Below are 25251 nucleotides of genomic sequence, written 5' to 3'. Positions count from 1 at the left end.
GTTCTCCTTTAATTATTCTTGCTTCTCTTTTCTCTACTCTTCACACCACCTTTAAATGCTTCATGTGTGTCTTGAGGGTTATACAGATTGTTAACATCAAACTGTCTTCGTTGTAAGTTCTAAACGTTAGTGCTTATAGAGCATGCATACATTAGGCACATCTCAGGTCCTGCATCAAAATAGAGCAAAACCAAAACAAGCAGACTCAATCCTAGAATGAAAGTTATTCACTTTACAGTTGTAACCTTTGGATGTATGTCTGTGCGTGTGTGTGTGTGTGTGTGTGTGTGTGCGTGTGTGTGTGTGTGTTTCTTCCCATACATCTAGATTGTTGGCAGAGAAACGCAGTGAACTGGGGGAGCAGGTGAGCAAGCTAAGGAATGGCTTGTTCAAGCTCAATGACACACGCGTGAAGGTGGAGGCCATGACTGTAGAGCTTGAGGAGGCCAAGAAGCAGGTGGCAGAGTTCCAAATACAGTGTGACCAGTACCTGGCCGTCATTGTAAAGCAGAGGGAAGAGGCTAACAAGCAGAAGACTGTAAGCACCACAACGTTTTTTGCGTGCACACACAGTCATGAAATAGATTTCAGTAATACTATTGATTATGGCATTTATGTGATTCAGACACGCACACGTTTCCATTAGTGGTTTATGTTTGGGAAGCTCTGTGGTAGTTGGAAAAAAAGTAATAAATGCGTATAATAGTCAGTGACACATTGATGTATGTCTGTGTTGAGGTGGTGAGCGCTAACAGCGTGAAAATCGAGGCGGAAGAGTTACAGTGTAAAGCCATGGCTGAAAATGCACAGAGAGATCTGGACGAGGCGATGCCTGCCCTGAATGAGGCCATGAAGGTAGAGCTCTTTCCTGTTATCTTTTGTAATCCTTCCAGTCCCCCTCGGTGCTCACTTTGTTCATAAATGTGTCTGGTTGAATTATTTCCTTTTATGTTTGATGAGTAATAATCTTCGACCTTTAGGTATATTTGACTGCTCTTCTTCTTTTCGGCACGAACGTTAACATCTTAAAATTTGAGTGGGCTTTCTGGCTATCTAAATTACAATTAAACATTACTCAGCGAGCAATGGACCCTGCCTTCTTACACCTGCACATTCACTTCTCCTTACTCCTTTTCCACATAGGCTCTGGAGTCTCTGAATAAGAGGGACATGACGGAGATCAAGTCGTATGGCTGTCCCCCAACGCTGGTGGAGACAGTGATGCAGGCTGTCATGACCCTTCTGGGCAAAGAGCCGAGCTGGGCAGAGGCCAAGAGACAGCTAGGTGAGAGAGACAGCTAGGTGAGAGAGACAGCTAGGTGAGAGAGAGAGCTAGGTGAGAGAGAGAGCTAGGTGAGAGAGAGAGCTAGGTGAGAGAGAGAGGGAGACTGACTGACTGACTGACTGACTGACTGACTGACTGACTGACAGACATAATTTTGAAATTATACAACTGATTAAAATGAAGTTTGCTGTTGGGCTGTCAGTTTAATTGGTGCAATTAAATGGTGTTTAATATACAATTTATCAAACAGATTATCACAAAGCAATTATATTCCAAAGGATCATCTGATAGTGTTCTGCGTATAGTTTCATGCCTTCAACAGGCAATCGTCGTGGCCAGATTCATCATGTTTTCACGTTGTCCATCCGTACGGTATCTCTTAATGTAAAATCACAGGAATGACTGGGAGGAATTTCTTCAATTGTCCACTTGCACTCAGGGATTGAAATGTGGCGGTTAAAGGTCACTGTGGCCTCACAAAACAAGTTTATATAGGATGAAGTGATGACATTTTGGACAGACATGAATGTTAACTGCACATGAGTGGTTGATGGAGGTAAACACATGTGCTGGTAATTTTTTTTTTTTTAGATTCTACTTCCAAAAGACTATTTTTGTAAATTTGGTGGTCCCTCGTTTATCGCTGGGAAACCGTTCCAAAAATAACCCGCAGTAGACGAAATCCGCGAAGTAATCAGCTTAATTTTTTTACAATTATTAAACATGTTTTAATTATTTATAAACTTCATTGCATTTTCCTCTTCTTGATTAAAAAGCTGTGAAGTTGTCATGACGAAAGATAACAACAAAATAGGTGAAGGGAAATGAATTAAACTGAGAGACACATATACAAATTTGACGAAAATAAGAATGTAATGGTGTTATGTGATTTTGTTTCTGCAGGTGATTCCAATTTCATCAAAACGTTAGTTAACTTTGACAGGGACAATATAACGAACCAGATGTTGAAGAAGATCGGCCAGTACTGCAGACAGGCAGACTTCCAGCCAGAGATCATCGGCAAAGTGTCACTGGCTGCCAAGTCCCTCTGCATGTGGGTCAGAGCAATGGAGGTAATAGAGTGTCTGCTGGCTACCAGCACACAATCACACACACACACATTCTGACTCACACTTACAGATATGAATTGTCAGAATAAAGCCGCAAGCACTCACACTAGTTTGAAATTAATAATCATTATTGTTGAAATAGTTAGTTACTGAATGGATGAAGACAATGGCACTAATCGTAGCATATTGTACAAACCTGCAGTTCAACAATGAGCCGTATGCATTAAGTGCATTACTGCGTAGCAGCAGCCAAAAACATCTGCTATAGTAAAGCATAGCAATAATGCTATCACAAAACAATTCAAACTTTTTATATAACTATGTATAACGAATACATGAACAAGAAAATAGGTGGCCAAACTAAATCCATGGATGTGTGCATTGTTCCTCCAGGTTTATGGGATTTCCTTCAGGGTGGTGGAGCCCAAGCGGGCTCAACTGAATGCTGCCATGTCCCAATTAGCAGAGAAACAGGCTTCACTGGCTGCGGCCCAGGACAAACTGAGAGAGGTATGGCGCCCAGATAGCAACCAGCCAGGTGTTTAAACAGTTAGACATTTAGCTAAATATGTATGAGTGGAACAGTAGCATTATAGTGAGTCCGATTTACAAATGATAGGACCAATTATGATGAATTTATATAACTGCTGTGCGCGTCTGTGGGCAGGTGGGGGAGAAGAAAGCCGAGCTGGAAAGGCAGCTCGCTGAGAAGAGGATCATGAAGACAAATTTGGCGAAGAAATCCGATGAGATGGAGATAAAACTGGACCGAGCTGACCAACTAATGACCGGACTGGCTGGAGAACGGGTTCGCTGGGAGGAAAGAGTTGCTGTAAGCCACACACACACACACACAACACACTCACACACAAATATTAACACTTATCCTACTCAGGTCTGGAAAATCCATCTTTTTCTTTCTTAATGGTTGTTTGGAGCAGTGTAGAAACAAACAGATCACCAGAGTACCATACATAACTCACACACTCCGACCTATGTGTGTGCTATAGGGTCTTGAGGAAAACATGGGATACCTGGTGGGAGACTGTTTTCTAGCAGCGTCTTTCCTGTCCTACATGGGACCCTTCCTTTCCAACTATAGAGACGAGCTGCTCGCCATCTGGATGAAGGAGGTGAGGCACACACACCTCATCTAAACATATCTCCTCATGTGCGGTTCAGTCAAATTGCTTACCCGACTTGAACTCCCTTGACAGCTACTACTGAACTCTGTTTACCCTTTCCTCAGGTACGGTCCCTAGGGATCTCATGCACACCAGGGTTCAGTTTTGCCATCTTCCTGTCCAAGCCGACAGTCGTGAGGGACTGGAACATTCAGGGCCTGCCCTCGGACGCATACTCGACTGAGAATGGAGTTATTGTCACTCGCGGAAGCCGGTCAGTGCATTGAGACGCAATCTGTTATTAAAGGTTTTATGAACTAAGCTGTTGTCCAGTAAGCATACTCAATTAAATGTTTTTTTTCTTTTCTTGGATTTTGTTGTGTTTAATGTACAAAACGTGTGTTTCATGCTGGGAAATACAAGTTGTCTTGTTTTATTTCTTTCCTTCTTTAAAGATGGCCACTGATGGTGGACCCTCAAGGCCAATCTATGAAATGGATCAAGAATATGGAGATGAAGAATGTAAGTTTGGACTCAACCAATATCTTTCTGATTCATAATCTATGTGATTGTGTCTTAACTGTTACATTTCTTGAACAATCCTGGATAATTGAGTATCTATGAATGTGCATAGGAAGATGTCCGGAGATGCGCTCAAATTTTAGATTGGTTGCAACACACCACACACGCGATAAAAGACTCACAAGTAAATGCTGCTTTTTCATGATAATGTCAATAATACTCTAGTCCTCATGATTATTTACCACACTTGTTCCATTATTCATCCTGTACTCTCAAACTGCTGATTCTACCTTAAAGCAACTTTATGCAATTGTGCCACTGTGCCCGGCATTTCAGGAGATACATCTCACACTCATGACTTTGTACTGTATGAAATAGTAGACTGCAACCAGAAGATAACCTTTTTTTGTTCATAAAAGTCTCCTAATAAAGCAGACTCAGACCATCAGATCTCTTCTAAAATTTAAACTATATTTCAACAGATCAGATTCACAGACTAGCGGATTCTTGATAGAGAGTATATGTATATAGAGTATATGCTGAACCTGGGAAGACTGTGCTGTCCCTTCCATTACTTTGCACAACATGAATGGAATCCCATTGGATGATTTCAGTGTTGGAGGTGTGCGCTGTTGCTTCCGATGCTGTTTGTGTGAGACCGGCTGTGTTTTGTTGTTTGTTTTATTCCTCTTCTATGTCTCTTTTTGTCCTCCTGCGCACACGTGTGTTAACATGTGAAGGGTTTGAAAGTAATAGACTTTCAAATGCCAGACTACCTGCGGGTGCTGGAGAATGCCATCCAGTTCGGGAATCCTGTTTTGCTGCAGAATGTCCTGGAGGATTTGGACCCCTCTCTCGACCCAATTCTTAACAAGTCCATGACACGGATAGGTCAGACTCAAACACACATACACACATCCAACTGTGAATGTTTTCTTTCGTAAGGGTGTGCCTGAATCCACTGTTTGTATGGGTGTACTTATTTCTTTTCTCAGGCGGCAGGCTGCTGTTGAAGGTGGGTGATAAGGAGGTGGAGTACAATCCAGAGTTTCGTTTCTACATCACCACCAAACTGTCGAACCCCAACTACACACCAGAGATTTTTACAAAGACCATCATCGTCAACTTTGCCGTCATGGAGCAGGTCTGAGTGTGTGTGTGTTTGGGCTCCAGGTCACTATTGTACACTTCTATACGCATATCCTCAGTTGTGTACAGATACATTTTTAGCGTGTGATTTCTTTCCTTAAATTATCTGTGGGATTGTGTGTGTGTGTGTGTGTTTATGTGCAGGGTCTGGAAGCCCAACTACTGGGAAGAGTGGTGCGTAAGGAGCGCCCAGAGCTAGAAGAACAGAAGGACTCCTTGGTGATCAGCATTGCTTCTGGCAAGAGAAGCCTGGAGGAGCTGGAGGATGAGATCCTCAGGTTGTTTAGCTAGTAACAGTCATAATAGTAGTCTATAATGATAATAATAACAATAATAGTAGTTCCATTTGTTGTTGTCCTGGTTATGTTGAGCACATTTCATCCGACAGCAATGAAAGCAGCAAGACTTACCTTCCAAGTCAAACTTACATTTTTGACGTATAGGAACCCGAATGTGTTTTTGTCTTGCTATTATTATTTTTTTGTTGAAATGTTTATGTGTCTGCTCTACCAGGCTGCTGAATGAGGCAACTGGCTCACTTCTGGACGATGAGCAGCTGGTGAAAACGCTGCAGACATCTAAAGTCACAGCTACTGAGGTTACAGAGCAGCTTGAGAGCAGCGAGCAGACAGAGATCAAGATCGACTCTGCCAGAGAGGTGAGGCGCAGGCGGCAACCTGCGGGTCTGAAAAGTGCTTTCGACTTGCATTCTTCCTAATGGCTGTAATGGGGGCGGTTTGCAAAAATAAGTCACTTCTTACATCCAGTTTACGGTCAGGTGTAAGGACGAGGGGGTTGAGGCAGTCGGGGAATTGGGTTTTATGATCGAATATCTTCAGGAAGTTGGACCATTAGGAAGTAAGCAATCATAAACAATCAATAGGGTTTTTTTGGAAAGTTTTGGTCGCCATTTATTGTAATTTTAGTCTGCATATTAAAATACTATTATCAAAAGGGCTCATTTGCATGTCAGTGTGTGTGTGTGTATAACTTAACGTGCTCTCTCTTATCAACAGGCCTATCGCCCATGTGCCAAACGAGCCTCCATCCTCTTCACCATTCTAAACGACATGGGCCGCATTGACCCAATGTACCAGTTCTCACTGGACGCCTACATCGACCTGTTCAACCTCAGCATAAGAAAGAGCCAGCGCAGCCACAAGCTGGACGAAAGGATCGCCAACCTCAATGAGTACCACACATATGCAGTGTACAAGTGAGTCTGCTCTTTTTATAAACGTGCATGCAGGTACTGATGAGTCAAGTGAATCAGAGAATGTTTGCATGAACTTATTGGACCTAAATGTTTCTGATATGATCAATCAGAAACATACACTATGCCTTTTGTTTTAGATAACTCCGTATGTTATCCTCTGCAGGTACACATGTCGTGGTCTCTTCGAGTGCCATAAGCTGCTCTTCAGCTTCCAGATGTGTGCCAAAATCCTGGTGGTGGCTGGAAAACTCAACCAGGATGAGTACAGCTTCTTCCTCCGAGGAGGACTTGTGAGAAAACACAGTACACACTCAAACATCTTGTTTTTGGCTTATTTGATTTAGGATAATCAAATAGGAACAGCTTTTGTTCTCAAACACTCAGAACGCTTAATGCCAAAATAAACCTTCCTCTGTGTTTTTATATGATGATCCATGTAGAAATTATTATTCCCCTCAAACACTGCCGACAATATGTTTTCCCAAAATATTGAAACGGTGATAAAAGGATAGTTTGACTACTGATTAATTGATGGTGTGCTTCTAGGGACTTGATAAGGAGGCTTGTATGTTGAACCCCTGTACCGGTTGGCTGATGGACTCCTGCTGGGACAACATCACAGACCTGGATAAGCTGCCCAACTTCCACGGCATCACAACCTCCTTTGAACAACCCCGAGACTGGAAGGTTTGGTTCAACAGCGCTGAGCCAGAGAACATCACACTACCAGGTCTGCATGTGTTGTGGGAGGTTTTTCTCCCCTATGAACAATGAAGCTGAAGCGTACTCGACTGACATTGGTGTGTGAGGAAGCCATCTAGTTCATGCTGCTGTGCCACCTTTCATTGTTTACTAGAGATTGACAATAGAGGATGTATTATTGAAATTATGTATGTTTTTGTCAAGTGTGTTTTCACTACATCCTTTGCTCACGACCCTTTTCATATTTCATGTTAATCATATGTCTTCCCTTATTACTTCCAAAGTGCCTTCTCTCGCCTCTGAATGATCTTTTCCTTTTAGATAGTTGGGAGATTGACTGCAACGAGTTCCAGAAGATGCTGATCGTGCGCTCTCTACGTCTGGACCGTGTCTCCCTGTGCGTCACCTCCTTCATTGTTAACAGCCTCGGCCGTCACTATGTGGAGCCGCCTGCTCTCGACATGAAGGCCGTGAGTGTCTGCTGTTAATCCTTGTTACTTCTTCTTGAATATTAGACGTAAAGCTTTAAGTTGGTATGAAACAAATGATTCAAACATCTTATTTCTGTTGTTCTGTTTGATTTCAGCTGAAATTCTCATTTATTTCTTTGTCCCGCTTTGCTACGCTCTCTGTTCTCTGGCCAGGTTGTGGAGGAATCCACCAGCAGGACTCCTCTGATCTTCATTCTGTCCCCCGGGGTGGACCCCACAGGAGCCCTGATGTATCTGGCTGAGGCCTCTGGTATGAGCCAGCGCTTCCAGGCTCTCTCTCTGGGCCAGGGACAGGCCCCCATCGCCAAGAGCATGATAGAAGAGGGTGTCAAGAAGGGTACAGCGGCCATTGTTCTGTCTTTCTTCCTGCTCTTCTGTGTCACATTCATTCAGTGGCTAACAAGTCTAATTTGTTCTCCCACAACTGATCATTTGAGTGTCAAAAGTTCCTTGTGCAAACTGTACAAAGTACTTAGATTATGGGTTTTCTTTTTCTTGTGATCTGAACTAAGAAAAATCTGTACAGGTTATATCACCTGATCTGAAGCCCTCTTTTCCCTGCACCAGGCAACTGGGTGTTCCTTGCCAACTGCCACCTCTCTCTCTCATGGATGCCCGAGCTGGACAAGCTGGTGGAGCAGCTGCAGGTGCAGGAGCCGCACTCAGACTTCCGACTTTGGCTCAGCTCTTCGCCACATCCCGACTTTCCCATTACCATCCTGCAGGCTGGCATCAAGATGACCACTGAACCGCCAAAGGTGCATGTGCTCACACACACGGATTCACAGACTTTACATTTCTTCTATAGATCATACAGGATAGACGTGTCAACAAATCTACATAGAAGTTCTTTTAGTTTTTTTTGCCTGCACATATTTCACAGTGAGATTTACATACATGCTGCTCGTAGTGGTGTTAAACTTCCCCTTGTTGTGTTCAGGGCGTGAAAGCCAACATGAAGCGGCTGTACCAGCTGGTCACAGAGTCTCAATTCACCCGCTGCTCAAAACCCGCATCCTACAGGAAGATGCTCTTCTCCCTCTGCTTTTTTCATAGCATCCTGCTGGAAAGGAAGAAATTTTTACAGCTGGGCTGGAACATTGTCTATGGATTCAACGATTCTGACTTTGAGGTCAGTTATCTGAAACTGAAGGAAACAGCTGAAGGCCACTCTGTCAAAGTGCTTGTGAGACGAATGGATGATGACAATCTGATTCAAACTCGTTATTGAACCTGATTTTCAATCTTTTGCTGCATGTCTCTTCTCTTTTCCTATCTGTCACAGTTCTACCCCACAAAGACATATACCCCCCCCCCCCCTCACCTACAATAAAAAAACTGCTTTCATTTACTTTTTGGTCTGTATCTTGCTTTTCAAAGTCAGTCTGTTAAAATCCGCATCTTTATGCCCCCCACCACACCCAGGTGAGTGAGAATCTGCTCAGTCTGTACCTGGACATGTATGAGGAGATTCCCTGGGATGCGCTGAGGTACCTCATTGCTGAGGTCAACTATGGAGGTCATGTAACGGACGACTGGGACAGACGTCTCCTCACCACGTACATCAGTGACTACTTCTGTGACGCTGCCGTGAACCAGACCTTCTTTAAGTGAGGCACTGACTTTAACACACACTTTTATGATTACACACATACATATGCATGTATATTTAAAGGGTAGGCGTTCTAGTACATCATACATTCAGGCATAATGTGCTTTAGGGTATGTGTATATTGTCAATACACTAACTGTGTTAACTGTGTCATTGATATTGATCAGGTTTTTCAGCGATGTTCTCAGATGAGTTGAAAAAATCTTTCCCAATGTTTCTGAATCCCATCATATCGTGTGTGACTTTATATTCTGTCAACTCCTTTTGCCTGCCAGGTTGTGCTCCATAACATCCTATTACATCCCCCGTGACGGCCCCCAGTCCTCCTACACAGAATATATCAACATGCTGCCGTCCACGGAGCACCCTGAGGTGTTCGGCCAGCACCCTAATGCGGACATCGCGAGCCAGATCGCCGAGACCAGGACGCTGTTTGACACCCTGCTCTCCCTGCAGCCCCAAGTCACCAGTCCTACTTCCACCGGGGCCAGGGCAGTTGGAGAAGACAAGGTGGGAGAAATGGAGAGAAGAGATGTCCAGTTCAGTGCAAATACACAACTTAATAGACAGACATAAGATGAGACCAACAATTGAATGACCTTTAAAGAGCAGACCACAAACATCGTGCAACGTGCCTTCAGGTATTGGAGCTGTTGGCAGACATCCGTGGGAAGATCCCGCCATTGATTGACTACGAGGGCACCAAGTCCATCGTCCAGGAAAACATCTCCCCCATCAACGTGGTCCTGCTGCAAGAGATCCAGAGATACAATTCTCTGCTGGAAACCATCATGTACGAACTGTGTGTGTGTGTGTGTGTGTGTGTGTGTGTGTGTTTTTGAGTTTGACTGTCAGATTCTCCGCTGGCCATGTGCGCCATAGGTACTGTAGCTCTCCGTGTGGACCTGTCATCTGAAACTAATGGTGTCAAAAAGGAAAGAGTTGTGCTGCTAACAATCAGCAGTTGCAGCAGACTAATTCGACGTGGTTCTCAACCTGAATATTGTCATTGATCAACCTTTGTCTATTGAGTGGTTTAACAATTAAAGAAGTGTATCTAAATCCAATGTAAACCTGCTACACAAAGAGGCACGAGCATCAAAGATGCAAATTTGTAACAATTGCCCAATCACCTGGCCTTTATTTGTACCTCCATGTCAGAAAGCACGGCGATGCCAATAGATCCAGACTAGGAAGCAGTGACGACTCAACATCTACAATAAAGGGGGTGAAAATGAGGGATTTGTACCTCTAACCGTGTGTGTTGTGTATTAGTTTCTCCCTTTCAGAGCTGGAGAAGGGGATCAAAGGCTTGGTGGTGATGTCTTCCAGCTTGGAGCAGACTTTCCGCTACATCCGTGACGCCCATGTTCCACCGCTGTGGGAGAAGGTACCAGACCCACACATCACTTGAAAACGTCCACGCAACACCTCCACACCTGCACTGTCAATGGCTGCCAACTTCTGGAAGCGTGCTATTACTGTAGATTTCAGATTTTTCTCTCTCTCTCTGTGTCCACCAGGCGTACCCTTCACTGAAGCCCTTGGCCGCGTGGACCAGGGATCTTTGCCTGCGGGTCAATGAGTTTGCGAGCTGGGCAGAGACGGCTCAGCCCCCCACCCTGTTCTGGCTCTCCAGCTTCACCTTTCCCAACGGGTTCCTCACCGCTGTGCTGCAGTCTTCTGCTCGACAGTACAACGTGAGCGTTCACACAGCCGCATGCACGCGGGCAGAAAGACGGTTTCACTACATGAGGGAATGCCGCTTGTATTGTCTTTAGTGGCCATATAACATAAAAGAGGTTATCGGTTAACTATTTTATTCTACAACTGAAGACTAAAAGGAAATGAAAGAATCAGAAGATGTTAACAGCTAAAATGCTTTTTTATTAAAACGTGTCTAATTTTCACAGCACACATAATAATGAATGAATGAATGAAAAGTACTAATACAGACATCAAAACTATTTTTGCATGGTGTTATGTATACAACATTTTTTTTGTGACGAAAACATGAATCTACAGTTACAAGTAAACTGCTGGGCAAATGTTTAAAAGGAGCCTTAAAAATATGTCAAATGTTAAATTGAGATTACAACACAGCTACTAATGTGTAGATTACTGATCTTGCTGAACACTTTGCTCTCGCTCTGCTGAGTCTGTAGAATAATCTGACATCTTAACTGATGAACATTGTGTCAAACTGTTCTTTCAGATATCAGTGGACACGCTGTCTTGGGAGTTCATAGTCGCCACTGTAGATGACAACAACCTCATTTACCCGCCCAAGGTGATGCTCACACATGTCCATAAATCTAACATCAGACTGCTTTCACCTGTTATGTGCTCTTACATGGACTCTGTGTTTTTTTTTCTGACAAAAAAAAACAATTTCTTAAATCTACTCTTGTTTATGTTTTTCTTTTACAAAGCACTCTTACATTTCTAGATTTGAAACACGTGGAAAAAGTTTTAATTTGCTTCCACTTTGTATGACATTGACATCACTCATCTTCATCACGCTCTTCTCTGAATCAACTCCTCAATGCCTCCCCTCACTTCCTTCTGTCCAAACTCATCTGTCTTTTTTCTTGCCCTCCTTCTACATTATGTCCGCTTCTTCCTCTTTCTTGTCCTCTTTCCCTTGGTCTCACCTCTCCCCCTCATATTCTTTATAAGTTGCATTGACTTTATGACATGGCATCATACAAATGTCACCTGTTTATATCTCTCTCGATACCCTCCCCTGATTGCCCCTCCCTTTACCTCCTTGTTTCCTTGTTTCCTTGATCATTTCCTCTCCTCCCTGCCTTTAGGATGGAGTATTTGTCCGAGGTTTGTACCTGCAGGGGGCTGATTGGGACAAAAACAACTCCTGTCTGGTGGAAGCTGAACCCATGCAGATGGTCTGTCCCATCCCCACAATCCACTTCAAACCTGTGGAAAACCGCAAGAAGGCAGCCAAGAGTGAGTTGATCTGTCCTTCATCCCACTATCTGTCTTTCCATCTTTCTCTCTTATTTTGTTTTATTGTATTTGGAATGATTCATTCTTGTTTTTCTCCATCCGTCTGTAATGTGTGTGTGTGTGTGTGTGTGTGTGTGTGTGTGTGTGTGTGTGTGTGTGTGTGTGTGTGTGTGTGTAGGTATGTACGTGTGTCCATGCTACTACTTCCCTGTGCGTTCGGGCTCGGCGGACCGGCCATCTTTTGTGGTCAGTATAGAACTCAAATCCGGAGCTGTGACCCCGGACCACTGGATCAAGAGAGGGACAGCTCTTCTCATGAGCGTGGACAACTGAAACCTGAAAGCACACTCACACATTGACTGTGGCTCTTTTATACTCGTGTTTATTATTTATTCTTTTAGATGTTTCTGACTTTGTCTCTTTTGAAATATAATATCCTCATGTGTGACACAAGGCTTTAATAAACAGCAAGTCAAATTAAACATGTATTGCATTCACAATAAATGGACTAAGTCATTCTTTGACACTTTAAAGTTAGTCAGACACACTAGTCGGGTCTCTTTCTTTTGTTCTTTTTTGACTCCTGTCTGGCCTTTCAGCCTCTTCACAGACCTGCATCAGTCTTTCCATCAGTCTGACCTCTTTTCTACTCCTCTCAAACATAGACACCCACTCTCAAACACACACTGCGACTGTGAAGTGCTTTGTTTTAATAGAAACTTGCTTCTTTGCAACAACTGAATCCATCGGGTGGTCACGTCAGCACCTGTTGTGCTCATTGAGTTCCTTGTAATAATGAGCGCTTCAGTTTTAGAATCTTAATTTAACTTCTTAATGTTTTTTGAAGGCCATAACATATCATGTTCTGGCTTTGCAAACTTATAGACAAGACAGTCCTGGAAATAAACAATTAGTAACAATTTATATCTGAACAGAAGTCTGTTACTGGTAGTTTTACATCCATATACCAAAGAATGACATTTTAATTTTGTGTAAACTAGATTTGTCCTTGGTTTGGCACACTCATACAGCCTTCATGTAAGTTAAGGTAAAGGTTATTTTATCCTCCCCGAAGCTGAAAAAGAAGATAGAGGGAGGCAACGACTCAGTGGGTGAGAGAGGAGTCAGCCCAACTCTTCAAAGGAAGGAGAGAAAAACAAAAGGAGGCTGGAGAAAGTGAGCGGGGAGGGAGAATGGTCCAGTAATGAGACCTGAGAGGAAGGTTGTATTCAGACGGAGGGATTGGTCTCCTGGAACACAGAAAACGAACTTTCTCCGAATTTAAGAGCCTTAAAGAAAGGTGCCCGAGCCAGAGCTTTGTGTGCCTTCTTCTCTGAACGTTGGTGTCCCGCGCCTGTCCAGGAGGGGGCGGTAACGCGCCTCTAAACTGGTTTGCCAACCGCCAAAAACACCGAAGAAGAAGAAGAAAACGCAGAAGAAGAAGTCAGTTCATACCTGAGCAGCGTGTTTGTTGTTTTCTGACAGAAGAAGAAGAAGAAGAAGAAGAAGAGGAGGAAGAAGAGGAGCGTCTGCTACACGTTTTGCAATTATGAAGTGAGTGTTTCTATCTCGACAATATAGAAGAAAGACGATTGATATCGCTGTAATCAAGCTAGCATAAACAAGCCATAGTCGACAGGCATTGTTGCTCGCATGGTTACATCAATAATGACCACACATCGTGAAACTAGCTGACGTCCATTAGCTCAGGGAACTTCACACCTGACACTGATTGAGCCCCACGGGAGCTTCGCTTCATTCACAAACGTTCACGTTGTAGCAGTGCTTACACACACACACACACACACACACACACACACACACACACACACACACACACACACACACACACACACACACACACACACACACACAGTTGTAAAGAAGCAGCACGTCTCTGTTGTCGGTCTGCAGTTTGTCAGAGGTCCGTTGTTTGTTTTCATCCTAGGCTCAACATCGAGGGCCTGCTGGTGTATTTCCCATACGACTACATCTACCCGGAGCAGTACTCCTACATGCTCGAGCTGAAGAGGACTCTGGATGCCAAGGTGGGTCGTGTTCATGCCTAGAGGAAGCTTTGGAGCCTGACAGGCGACTTTTCTTTGAAGTAAAAGTAGAAATACCACAGTGTAGAAATATTCAGACATACAAACACATGATGAGTTATGAGAATATGATGCATGGCTGTAGGCTAAACTAACCAGCTGTACAAAAGGAAGTTAAAAACATCTACAGCAGTAAAGATGCAACATATATATCAATGCAGTTGGGATATTAAATCCAGGAAACATCATATATAAAAGTAAAACACTGAACGGGGACATGTTACTGCACAATAAATAGTTATACTTCTTATACATAAAGTACATTTTTTGTTCTGACAGCGACACACCGTTAACTTTACATGTGTCACTGTTTTTGTTCAGGGTCATGGAGTCCTGGAGATGCCTTCAGGAACCGGGAAGACCATCTCTCTGCTGTCTCTCATCGTCGCCTACCAAAAGGTGAGTTTAGCTGCGTGTTTATGGGACTTCTTGTCGCTTCCCAACAGCCGATAATGAACACCTCTCTCTCTCTCTCTCTCTCTCTCTCTCTCTCTCTCACTCTCTTTTTTCAGGTCTTTCCTTTGGAAGTGACCAAGCTAATCTACTGCTCCAGAACAGTTCCAGAGATCGAGAAGGTGAGTGTAATAATGTCAATGAAATCCACACAAATTGTAATACTGAGATTTAATCCCAGCAACAACATTAGAAAAAACATCTAGAAAAAGGCTTGAGATGACTTGTGTCATGTATTTGATCCGCTGTCTGATCAGGTCGTGGAGGAGCTGCGGAAATTGATGGAGTATTATTCCAAACAAACTGGAGAGAGCAACAACTTCCTGGCTCTCGCCCTCTCCTCCAGAAAAAACCTCTGCATCCACCCGGAGGTACGAGCAGCAGCAGCCGCGGACAATTTGCACACGACACAAACACACTAACATGCTGACTGCAGCGTCTTCTTACAGACACACAACCAAGCCCTCTGTTGCTCTTTGATCAGACCTCTGATGGTAGTGAACCTTAGTCACTGCAGCTCTTGGTACTTGAGTTGGCTCAAAGGACGCCATGTCTCTCCGGTCTGCTTCTATCCAGGTGAGCGCTCTGCGCTTCGGTAAAGAGGTCGATGGGAAGTGCCACACGCTGACGGCGTCGTACATCCGAGCACAACACCACGGCAACCCCGACCTGCCTCTGTGTCGCTTTTATGAGGTAAGAAGTCACCTGAAAGCGTCTGGTTCAGACCAGCTAGTATTTTGTAACTGGAGTGCAAGTTGAGGCCGCTGGACGGAAGGTTTGTGTACAAGCATTATAAGTGACCCAATAACATCCCTCACAGATGATGCCTAACAATGTGAATGAGTGTTGTTTGGTTGAAAACTGGAGTTCCTTCTGCTTGTTCAGCATTTGCATCACGTGACATGTGGATTATAAAAATATTCCTACCAAACAAAAGTGTTTTCTGAACATTCTTTTGCATTAAGTTTGTGATGAAGTCGCTGCTGATTGCCTCACTGCAGCAGACACATGCAGTCTGTTCACTACTGGATGCCCTGTTACTGCTCAAATATTGGAATATTGAGGAGTCTTATTAGTCATTTGTGGACATGGGATTCCTCTTGCTCTGTTGCACGTGTCCGTCTGCCGCTCTTGCCACCCAGTCTCCCATCATTCTGGTTCGTGTCCGCAGGATTTCGATGCGCTCGGCCGGCAGGTGCCGCTTCCTGCCGGCGTCTACAACCTCGACGACCTGAAGGACTTCGGCAGGAGGAAAGGCTGGTGTCCGTATTATCTGGCACGCTACTCTGTAAGTCACACTACACATTAACGCAAACATGTTTAGAATAATTAAAAAGAAGGAGAAGCTTTCTTAGGATTGTTCTGAGCCAGTAATGTCTTTCCCAAAATACTGAGTAACGTTTGGTGGCACACAAGTTGCTCTTTAGTGAAATAATGTTCCAACAGCTGAAGATGCTTCACAACGGTTGGTGTTGTATCTTTCACTCTGTCCCGTTTTCTCTCCCATCTCGATTTCCTCTCAGCTCATGCACGCCAACATCGTGGTGTACAGTTACCACTACCTGCTGGACCCCAAGATAGCCGACCTGGTGTCCAAAGAGCTTTCCAAGAGGTCTGTGGTGGTGTTTGACGAGGCTCATAATATTGGTGAGGAGATAAAATAAATGTATTACGCAACATGACAAACACTTGAATGGACACGGTGGTCGCCGGTTGCAGAGTCCTATTAGAGATGCTTTATATCCTATAATTTATCCTGCTCCAAACTGTACAGTTCTTCCTTTAATACAGTGTCGTTTTCACATTTTTATTGCAAATGTATCTTTTCTGTATTTGTTTTTATTGCTTTTTAATTTAAAACTTGTTCCTGCAAGGCAAATTCCTGTCTGTGAAAGCATTCCTTACTAAAAAACCTGATATTCGGAAATGTATAGATAGAATATAATAATGTATGTATCGATCAATACATACATACACGATCGATCGATAGATAGAAAGAAAGAATATCAAGACTTATTGAATTGCTCTTTATTTGCTCTGTCATATGTAAACAGCAGAATTATGTGCTTAAATATGACACTTATTGTTGTCTGTATTAATATAGCAACATAACAGAAATATATATATAATATATACAGAAAGTAGTGTGACATATATTCACGTAATAATATACTACGTAATGTAATAAATGGTGCACTTTAATGTAATAATAGAGTAACATTTAGTATCACGTGTTTTCTCAGACAGAAAATATTTTTGCCCGTCGTACCAGCATGTCTTCATGTCTCAGACGTGGAAAACTCCATAACTCATTATTTATGACTGAGCACAGCCTTTTCCATCTTAATTGACTATAAATCATGGTGATTATTGATCACAAATCAACGGGCAAACTCAGGTGATTGGTGGGAGGAGCTTAAATCTTTCTCTCCTCTCGCCGTCTCCTCAGACAACGTCTGCATCGACTCCATGAGCGTGAACATCACCAGACGAACACTCGACCGCTGCCAGACCAACGTGGACACGCTGCAGAGCACCATCCAAAAGTAAGAGCTGCACACATCGGCTGCAGGTCTCTGCTCCGGTCTGACGCTCGAGGTTTCATTTCTTCCCTGGAACGGTTTCCTTGGTTAGGAGGGAAAAGGTTTGACAACAGTAGAATTATTATAACGGGGACTGTTTGTGGTTTATGGTTCTTGCATATCCTGTCGCACGCTTTTGGGAAGCCGCTAACAAGAAAATCCATCTTGCAGACTTCAAGTAATGAGTTTGTGTAAGTGGCTGAACTGACCAATCAGGGTCCGAGGTGCGTGAGAGCGACGCAGAGACGTGACCGGCCGTTCTGAACAACAATGGCTGCGGGAGAGGTTAGCGTGGATGCTACAGTAGCGTCAGTGATAGAAATGATTTATTGATGGAGGAGCAACAGAGAAGCTTTATTCTTCTCCCTACTGGTCTTTGATTGACAGATGATATTAAGAATAAAGTATTCTTTCCAACCAGTCCCAGTGACTGCTCCTCAGTCGGTTCTGTGCAACAACACATCTGGTCAGATTAAAGCCGAGCAGCGAGTGTATTGAAACGTTAAACTCCTTCGTTCCCTTCACTGGGTTCTGATCCCATCGCGTCCGTTCAACACAAACGTGTCCAGACGTCCACGTCATCTCTCGTCTTTTATTGGCTTTTATTTGCTCATGCACGTACGATATGAACCAGAAAAGATGAGCGCTGACTTCTGCCAGCGCATGTCACCTGTCACACCTGCGTGAACAGCATTCTGTACCTTTTTACCTCTCTACTGTGTAGACGTTTTGTTTTTTAGCATCACAAATTAAATATGCTTCATATCCTGTACTTTATACTATTCATGGTACAAGAGAAATAATAATAATATAATAATAATAACCTTTGTAAGTGAGAAGGATTAAACGTTGGAATTGGGACAGAGTGCATCAACTTCCTGTTGTCCTCTTTGCCCCGCCTCCCGTGCCGTCTGATAGGATAAAGGAGACGGACGCCAACAAGCTGAAGATGGAGTACAGTCGCTTAGTCGAGGGGCTGAAGGAAGCCAATGTTGCCAGAGAGACGGACGTCTACCTCTCAAATCCTGTGTTACCGGACGAAATTCTTCAAGGTACAAATTAATTCACATGAATTCAAATGAATTCACCTTCATCTTCCATCCTGTTGCTGAGTTGATGTGAATGTTCAGAGTAAAAACAAATCTCTCTCTCTCTGGTCTCTCTCTGGTCTCTCTCTGGTCTCTCTCTGGTCTCTCTCTGGTCTCTCTCTCTTGGTCTCTCTCTTGGTCTCTCTCTCTCTCTTGGTCTCTCTCTCTCTCTTGGTCTCTCTCTCTCTCTTGGTCTCTCTCTCTCTCTTGGTCTCTCTCTTGGTCTCTCTCTGGTCTCTCTCGCTCTCTCTGGTCTCTCTCTCTCGCTCTCTCTGGTCTCTCTCTCTCTCTCTCGCTCTGGTCTCTCTCTCTCGCTCTCTCTGGTCTCGCTCTGGTCTCTCGCTCTCTCTCTCGCTCTCTCTCTCGCTCTCTCTCTCGCTCTGGTCTCTCACTCTGGTCTCTCGCTCTCTCTCTCTCTCGCTCTCTCTGGTCTCTCTCTCTCTCTCGCTCTGGTCTCTCGCTCTCTCTGGTCTCTCTGGTCTCTCTGGTTTCTTTCTTTCTTTCTCTCTGGTCTCTCTCTCAGAGGCGGTCCCTGGCACCATTCGCACAGCGGAGCACTTTGTTGGTTTCCTGAAACGTTTCCTGGAGTATCTGAAGTCCCGCCTGAGGGTCCATCACGTGGTGCAGGAGAGCACGCCGCAGTTCCTCAAGGACGTCTTCGACAAAGTCTGCATCGACCGCAAGCCGCTCAGGTCAGCGTCTCCTCCTGCGCACGACGACGGAAGTCACTGAAGTTTGTGATCGTGTGCTTTGTCTCGCTGCGTTACTCTTTGTGTCTCGCTGCGTTACTCTTTGTGTTACTCTCTTTGTGTCTCGCTGTGTTACTCTCTTTGTGTTACTCTCTTTGTGTCTCGCTGCGTTACTCTTTGTGTTACACTCTTTGTGTTTCACTGCGTTACTCTTTGTGTCTCGCTGTGTTACTCTTTGTGTTACTCTCTTTGTGTCTCGCTGTGTTACTCTCTTTGTTACTTTGTGTCTCGCTGCGTTACTCTTTGTGTTACTCTCTTTGTGTCTCGCTGCGTGACTCTTTGTGTCTCGCTGCGTTACTCTGTGTCTCGCTGCGTTACTCTGTGTCTCGCTGTGTTACTCTTTGTGTCTCGCTGTGTTACTTTGTGTCTCGCTGCGTGACTCTTTGTGTCTCGCTGTGTTACTCTGTGTCTCGCTGCGTTACTCTGTGTCTCGCTGCGTTACTCTGTGTCTCGCTGTGTTACTCTTTGTGTCTCGCTGTGTTACTCTCTTTGTGTCTCGCTGCGTTACTCTCTTTGTGTCTCGCTGCGTTACTCTTTGTGTCTCACTGCGTTCCTCTCTTTGTGTTACTCTTTGTGTCTCGCTGCATTCCTCTCTTTGTGTTACTCTCTTTGTGTCTCGCTGCGTGACTCTTTGTGTCTCGCTGCGTGACTCTTTGTGTCTTGCTGCGTGACTCTTTGTGTCTCGCTGCGTGACTCTCTTTGTGTTACTCTCTTTGTGTCTCGCTGCGTGACTCTTTGTGTTACTCTCTTTGTGTCTCGCTGCGTGACTCTTTGTGTTACTCTCTTTGTGTCTCGCTGCGTGACTCTTTGTGTCTCGCTGCGTGACTCTTTGTGTCTCGCTGCGTGACTCTTTGTGTTACTCTCTTTGTGTCTCGCTGCGTGACTCTTTGTGTCTCGCTGCGTGACTCTTTGTGTCTCGCTGCGTGACTCTTTGTGTCTCGCTGCGTGACTCTTTGTGTCTCGCTGCGTTACTCTTTGTGTTACTCTCTTTGTGTCTCGCTGCGTGACTCTTTGTGTCTCGCTGCGTTACTCTTTGTGTTACTCTCTTTGTGTCTCGCTGCGTGACTCTTTGTGTTACTCTCTTTGTGTCTCGCTGCGTGACTCTTTGTGTCTCGCTGCGTGACTCTTTGTGTTACTCTCTTTGTGTCTCGCTGCGTGACTCTCTTTGTGTTTTCTTTGTGTCTCGCTGCGTTCCTCTCCTCCTCCCCTCGTTGGCCGGGCGGCGTCCTCGTTCGCTGCCTCACCTTCTCTCTCCGTGTCGCTGCAGGTTTTGTGCGGAGCGGTTACAGTCGTTGCTGCGAACTCTGGAGATTGCCGACATCGCGGACTTCTCAGCCGTCACGCTCATCTCCAACTTCGCCACCCTGGTCAGCACCTACAGCCAAGGTATGAAGACCCTCGTGTCTGTGTTCTGAGGACCATCATCTCAGGAGAGTCATTTGGCCGTTCTCTCACTCTGCTGCGAGCTGCAGGATACAGTCGGGTTTTGTCTGCACGCTCCGCTGGACGCACACGGCCGCAGCAGCGACCTGAGCTAGAAGTCACATTTAGTTTCTGATAAATCATTGTTGGTTTCTGTTGAGAAATATTTTTGGCTTTAATTTCCTATTTTAACGTCATTTTTTCCTCCGCCTGAAGGTTTCACCATCATCATTGAGCCGTTTGAAGACAGAACTCCAACCATCGCAAACCCGGTGCTGCACTTCAGGTGGGATGAAAGACACAGAACCCGGTTTTAAAGTCGGGAAGCGTCATTGATTATTGTCTCTTTGGGGAGCAAGAACACTGATTATGATGAAGACGAGACGCTCGTGTGTTACCGTTACTGTTACCGTGTGTTGTAGTTTGAATCCTTCATGGTGCTTGTGGCTCAACGTGCGACTGTCTCTGTTCTCTCTCAGCTGCATGGACCCGTCTATCGCCATCAAACCTGTTTTTCAAAGGTTCCAGTCAGTCGTCATCACCTCCGGGGTAAGTTAGTAGTTCAAAACATTAAGGAGCGTTATCTATTTAAACTCTATATCATCTGTTGAAAGGTGAGTTGGCTTCATTGCTGCAGGTGTGAACCGGTCCAGGTGACCTGGTGTCGTTCTGTGATGACTCGCTTGGCTTCAGAGGGGACAGAGTTCCCTGCATGTGTTTGTGTTTCATGAGCCGTCGGGATGCCGTGTTCCTCACACTGATGCCTCCTGGTGACCTCCTGTCATGTGACCTCCTGTCATGTGACCTCCTGTCATGTGACCTCCTGTTTCCTCTGCAGACTCTCTCTCCTCTGGACATCTATCCCCGAATCCTCGACTTCCGCCCTGTTACCATGGCGTCCTTCACCATGACGCTGGCACGGACCTGCCTCTGTCCTCTTGTGTGTAACTCTGACACACACACACACACACACACACACACACACACATTCAACGAGCTGTGACATAAAAACACAGAAACCTCGACAGTATTCAAACCCTTTTAATACTCTAATATTACTACTGTCTATATATAATACTCTAATATTACTACTGTCTATATATAATACTCTAATATTATGGTCTATATGTAATATTACTACTGTCTATATGTAATATTACTACTGTCTATATGTAATATTACTACTGTCTATATGTAACACTTGTATACCATACATCTAGGTAAATAACTACATATGTACCTGTGTGTACATGAACAGTGAAGTGGTGACGTTGTGTGTGTGTGTGTGTGTGTACATGAACAGTGACGTTGTGTGTCTCTCAGATCGTCGGCAGGGGAAACGATCAGGTGACCCTGAGCTCAAAGTTTGAGACCAGAGAAGACTTCGGTGAGTGGAGATCTTTATTTCAAAACTATGATTTGTGGGAGTTGCATCTTGTTCAAATGAAACATCGTCGATTTGTCTTTTTCTTTGCCTCCAGCTGTGATTCGTAACTACGGCAACCTGCTCCTGGAGATGTCGGCGATCGTCCCCGACGGCATCGTGGCGTTCTTCACCAGCTACGTGTACATGGAGAACATCGTGGCGTCCTGGTATGAACAGGTCGGTGTGTTTAAAGACGGGTCCTCAGAACCAGATCATGTCATCAAATGTTGATGAATACGGTTCATGTTGCGCTCCTCGGTGTCTGCAGGGGATCCTGGAGAACATCCAGAGGAACAAGCTGATCTTCATAGAGACTCCGGATGCTGCAGAGACCAGCATGGCCCTGGAGAAATACCAGGAGGTCAGAGACCCGCCACCTCCCATACTTATTAACTCTCCACACTGACATGTGAAACATTGCTTTCATGATTCATTGATTTTAAAACAAAGTTGCAGCAAAAAGCAAAGTCATGGTAATGTTTCATCGTCTTCATCGGACCTCTTCGTCTCCTCAGGCGTGTGAGAACGGCCGGGGAGCCATCCTGCTGTCGGTGGCCCGGGGGAAGGTGTCGGAGGGGATAGACTTTGGTACGCGACCACATCGCCACACATTCAGTCAGTATGAGCTGCGGTCTGGTGGAAGGCAGTCTGCGTGATAAATAACACAACGTTCAATGTGGTTCTGGTCCCTGTTCAGTGCACCATTTTGGCCGGGCGGTCATCATGTTTGGAGTTCCTTATGTTTACACGCAGAGCCGCATCCTGAAGGTCAGAACGCTCGCTCCCGTCACGAGACTCTGCTGTCAAGTCACGAGTCCACACGGACCTTCAGCAACACCTCAACGCTTCACACTTTATAGATGAGAAACACACTGTGTAGGAAGTCTGAATTTGAATGTGTCTATTAGAAAGGGAGAACTGAATTAGTGACTTCACACACGTATGTCTTCACTATATCATATTGCCCCCAAAAATATTCTCTATTTAAACGTTTTCTCAGTCTTGACCGTCACGCAGCTTCACGCTCTCTCTCCTGGTGTCTCAGGCTCGTCTGGAGTATCTTCGCGATCAATTTCAGATCAAAGAGAACGACTTCCTAACGTTCGACGCCATGCGTCACGCCGCTCAGTGCGTGGGCCGAGTCATCCGGGGAAAGACGGACTACGGCATCATGGTCTTTGCAGACAAGGTACGTGACGTCCTCCGGCCGATGGTCCGGCTTTGAGCTGTGACTTCATCCAGTGAGACGACTTCCTCTCCCGTCCGCAGCGCTACGCCCGAGCGGACAAGCGTGGGAAGCTTCCTCGCTGGATCCAGGAACACATCAGCGACGGCAGCCTGAACCTCACCGTGGACGAGACCGTGCAGCTGTCCAAGCACTTCCTGAGACAGATGGCTCAGCCGTTCAGACAGGTGAGCCACCTGCTGGGCTATCTCATAAGAGAAATGTTAGACGTTTCAATTTAATTACCTCGTGATAGTGACGATCTTTTCTTCAAATCTCAGTGATAATTTTACGGCACAATCAGCGTTTCCGCTTCTGTGAGTTTTTCTATGAAAATAATTGATAGGATTTTAGGGGTCGAAGGTCAAGGTCACTGTGACCTCGTGTCCGTTCCTCCCTCCTTAATGTGATATCTAAGAAACGCCACGAGGGAATTTCTTCCAAACATCCATGTTGACTCGAGTAAATAGACTTTGATGGTCCAACTGCGACGTTGCGGCCGGTTGCGCCGTGGCCGGTTGCGACCGGTTGCGACGTGGCCGGTTGCGACCGGTCGCGACGTGGCCGGTTGCGACCGGTCGCGACGTGGCCGGTTGCGACCGGTCGCGACGTGGCCGGTTGCGACGTGGCCGGTTGCGACGGGTTGCGACGTGGCCGGTTGCGACGTGGCCGGTTGCGACGGGTTGCGACGTGGCCGGTTGCGACGTGGCCGGTTGCGGCCGGTTGCGACGTGGCCGGTTGCGGCCGGTTGCGACGTGGCCGGTTGCGGCCGGTTGCGACGTGGCCGGTTGCGGCCGGTTGCGACGTGGCCGGTTGCGGCCGGTTGCGGCCGGTTGCGACGTGGCCGGTTGTGGCCGGTTGCGACGGGTTGCGACGTGGCCGGTTGCGGCCGGTTGCGACGTGGCCGGTTGCGACCGGTTGCGACGTGGCCGGTTGCGGCCGGTTGCGACGTGGCCGGTTGCGACGTGGCCGGTTGCGACGTGGCCGGTTGCGACGTGGCCGGTTGCGACGTGGCCGGTTGCGACGGGTTGCGACGTGGCCGGTTGCGACGGGTTGCGACGTGGCCGGTTGCGACGTGGCCGGTTGCGACGGGTTGCGGCCGGTTGCGACGCGGCCGGTTGCGACGTGGCCGGTTGCGACGTGGCCGGTTGCGACGTGGCCGGTTGCGGCCGGTTGCGACGTGGCCGGTTGCGACGTGGACGGGTTGCGACGGGTTGCGACGTGGCCGGTTGCGACGTGGCCGGTTGCGACGTGGCCAGTTGCGGCCGGTTGCGACGTGGCCGGTAAGATGTGACAGAATGGTCACGTTGCAACGTGGCTGGTTGCCTCTTGGCTGGTTGCAGCTGCACAGTAGAGATTCTAGTGCAAAGCAAGCAGCCTGCTTTGAACCAGTAATATCTTCAAACTGTATTTTATTTGAGTGTGATGTATCAAGGCGACGGGACGTTGTCCAGCAGTTTGATCACCTTCTCGTATCCTGACGTTCTCTCTCCAGGAGGACCAGCTGGGTCTGTCTCTGTTGACTCTGGAGCAGCTGGAGTCGGAGGAGATGCTGAAGAAAATCAGTCAGATCGCTCAGCAGACCTGAAGGCGTCCTGAACACACCTGTGACGGCGCCGTCACGAGAACTGTGTCAAACCTTCAGTCCGTGTGCGGCGTCCATCAGGGCCGTTAAAGTAGACATCATCATCATCATCACCTCTTTCTTCTCCTTGTGGGACATGACCGTGGCTCAGCCGCTGGTCACAGTAATGACTGGATAACATCGGCGTGTCGTCACTTCCTGCTTCAGGTCTCACACGCAGCCTGCAGACGTTTTAGCGCCGCAGCTCTTGAGGTGTATTTCATGCCGTTCCATGGAGACGGGTCTTACGTTAGTTTCCTACAGATCAGCTGTACTGTGAGAGGACATAGTGACAGAAATCATTAAAGAGGAATTATTGCTCCACATGGCGTCTGTCGTACAGACGAGACAACTCTTTTGCAACTGTACAGACACATTTTATACTGAACTTGAATATTTTTACCTGTTTTTCAACCAGGAAGTTGGAATATACATGTTT

General features: G+C 45.9%; 2 protein-coding genes across 5 annotated transcripts in view; both read left to right on the top strand.

Annotated features, from left to right (window-relative positions):
• dnah2 (dynein, axonemal, heavy chain 2) overlaps nucleotides 1–12642 on the top strand; it is a 44140-nt gene extending 31498 nt beyond the window's left edge. Inside the window, exons 61-88 of the mRNA XM_068584208.1 lie at nucleotides 328–538; nucleotides 739–855; nucleotides 1144–1285; nucleotides 2189–2358; nucleotides 2749–2865; nucleotides 3023–3187; nucleotides 3366–3488; nucleotides 3605–3753; nucleotides 3935–4001; nucleotides 4742–4892; nucleotides 4997–5145; nucleotides 5295–5428; nucleotides 5664–5808; nucleotides 6167–6366; nucleotides 6530–6656; nucleotides 6913–7096; nucleotides 7390–7538; nucleotides 7713–7896; nucleotides 8127–8317; nucleotides 8500–8691; nucleotides 8985–9169; nucleotides 9447–9681; nucleotides 9813–9964; nucleotides 10447–10561; nucleotides 10695–10871; nucleotides 11387–11461; nucleotides 11988–12138; nucleotides 12317–12642. Coding sequence (XP_068440309.1) covers nucleotides 328–538; nucleotides 739–855; nucleotides 1144–1285; nucleotides 2189–2358; nucleotides 2749–2865; nucleotides 3023–3187; nucleotides 3366–3488; nucleotides 3605–3753; nucleotides 3935–4001; nucleotides 4742–4892; nucleotides 4997–5145; nucleotides 5295–5428; nucleotides 5664–5808; nucleotides 6167–6366; nucleotides 6530–6656; nucleotides 6913–7096; nucleotides 7390–7538; nucleotides 7713–7896; nucleotides 8127–8317; nucleotides 8500–8691; nucleotides 8985–9169; nucleotides 9447–9681; nucleotides 9813–9964; nucleotides 10447–10561; nucleotides 10695–10871; nucleotides 11387–11461; nucleotides 11988–12138; nucleotides 12317–12471 — 4312 coding nt within the window. The 3' untranslated portion in view covers nucleotides 12472–12642. The remainder of the gene's footprint in view (nucleotides 1–327; nucleotides 539–738; nucleotides 856–1143; nucleotides 1286–2188; nucleotides 2359–2748; nucleotides 2866–3022; nucleotides 3188–3365; nucleotides 3489–3604; nucleotides 3754–3934; nucleotides 4002–4741; nucleotides 4893–4996; nucleotides 5146–5294; nucleotides 5429–5663; nucleotides 5809–6166; nucleotides 6367–6529; nucleotides 6657–6912; nucleotides 7097–7389; nucleotides 7539–7712; nucleotides 7897–8126; nucleotides 8318–8499; nucleotides 8692–8984; nucleotides 9170–9446; nucleotides 9682–9812; nucleotides 9965–10446; nucleotides 10562–10694; nucleotides 10872–11386; nucleotides 11462–11987; nucleotides 12139–12316) is intronic.
• A 766-nt stretch (nucleotides 12643–13408) lies between these two features.
• ercc2 (excision repair cross-complementation group 2) lies at nucleotides 13409–25251 on the top strand. 4 transcript variants are annotated; one of them, XM_068585039.1, is made up of 23 exons: nucleotides 13417–13692; nucleotides 14087–14186; nucleotides 14565–14642; nucleotides 14756–14818; nucleotides 14954–15067; nucleotides 15273–15389; nucleotides 15868–15984; nucleotides 16220–16343; nucleotides 17146–17242; nucleotides 18197–18330; nucleotides 18890–19058; nucleotides 20383–20501; nucleotides 20754–20823; nucleotides 21017–21086; nucleotides 21376–21477; nucleotides 21861–21924; nucleotides 22019–22140; nucleotides 22232–22324; nucleotides 22479–22551; nucleotides 22661–22731; nucleotides 23009–23152; nucleotides 23233–23376; nucleotides 24684–25251. In XM_068585039.1, exons 1-23 carry the CDS (start codon nucleotides 13688–13690, stop codon nucleotides 24774–24776), a joined length of 2283 nt encoding a protein of 760 aa, XP_068441140.1. In that variant the 5' UTR covers nucleotides 13417–13687; the 3' UTR covers nucleotides 24777–25251. The 4 variants fall into 4 exon arrangements, 3 of the variants coding, with proteins under 3 accessions (XP_068441141.1, XP_068441142.1, XP_068441140.1); XM_068585040.1 differs by lacking the exon at nucleotides 22661–22731 and having other exon boundaries at nucleotides 13415–13692; nucleotides 22479–22578; XM_068585041.1 differs by lacking the exon at nucleotides 22661–22731 and having other exon boundaries at nucleotides 13416–13692.

Source organism: Clinocottus analis, unplaced genomic scaffold, assembly GCF_023055335.1.
Source record: "Clinocottus analis isolate CAN_PGR_092001 unplaced genomic scaffold, fCliAna1.0.p SCAF_2, whole genome shotgun sequence".
NCBI lineage: Eukaryota > Metazoa > Chordata > Actinopteri > Perciformes > Cottidae > Clinocottus > Clinocottus analis.
Note: the sequence above shows the minus strand (reverse complement) of the source record. Positions and strands in the feature narration are given on the sequence as shown.

Excerpts from the sequence above, each read along its gene's own strand:
- ercc2 (XM_068585039.1), top strand. Across the intron at positions 22,141-22,231 it reads TGGCGTCCTGGTATGAACAG|GGGATCCTGGAGAACATCCA; the intron begins GTCGGTGTGTTT and ends CGGTGTCTGCAG. Across the intron at positions 22,732-23,008 it reads CGCAGAGCCGCATCCTGAAG|GCTCGTCTGGAGTATCTTCG; the intron begins GTCAGAACGCTC and ends CTGGTGTCTCAG.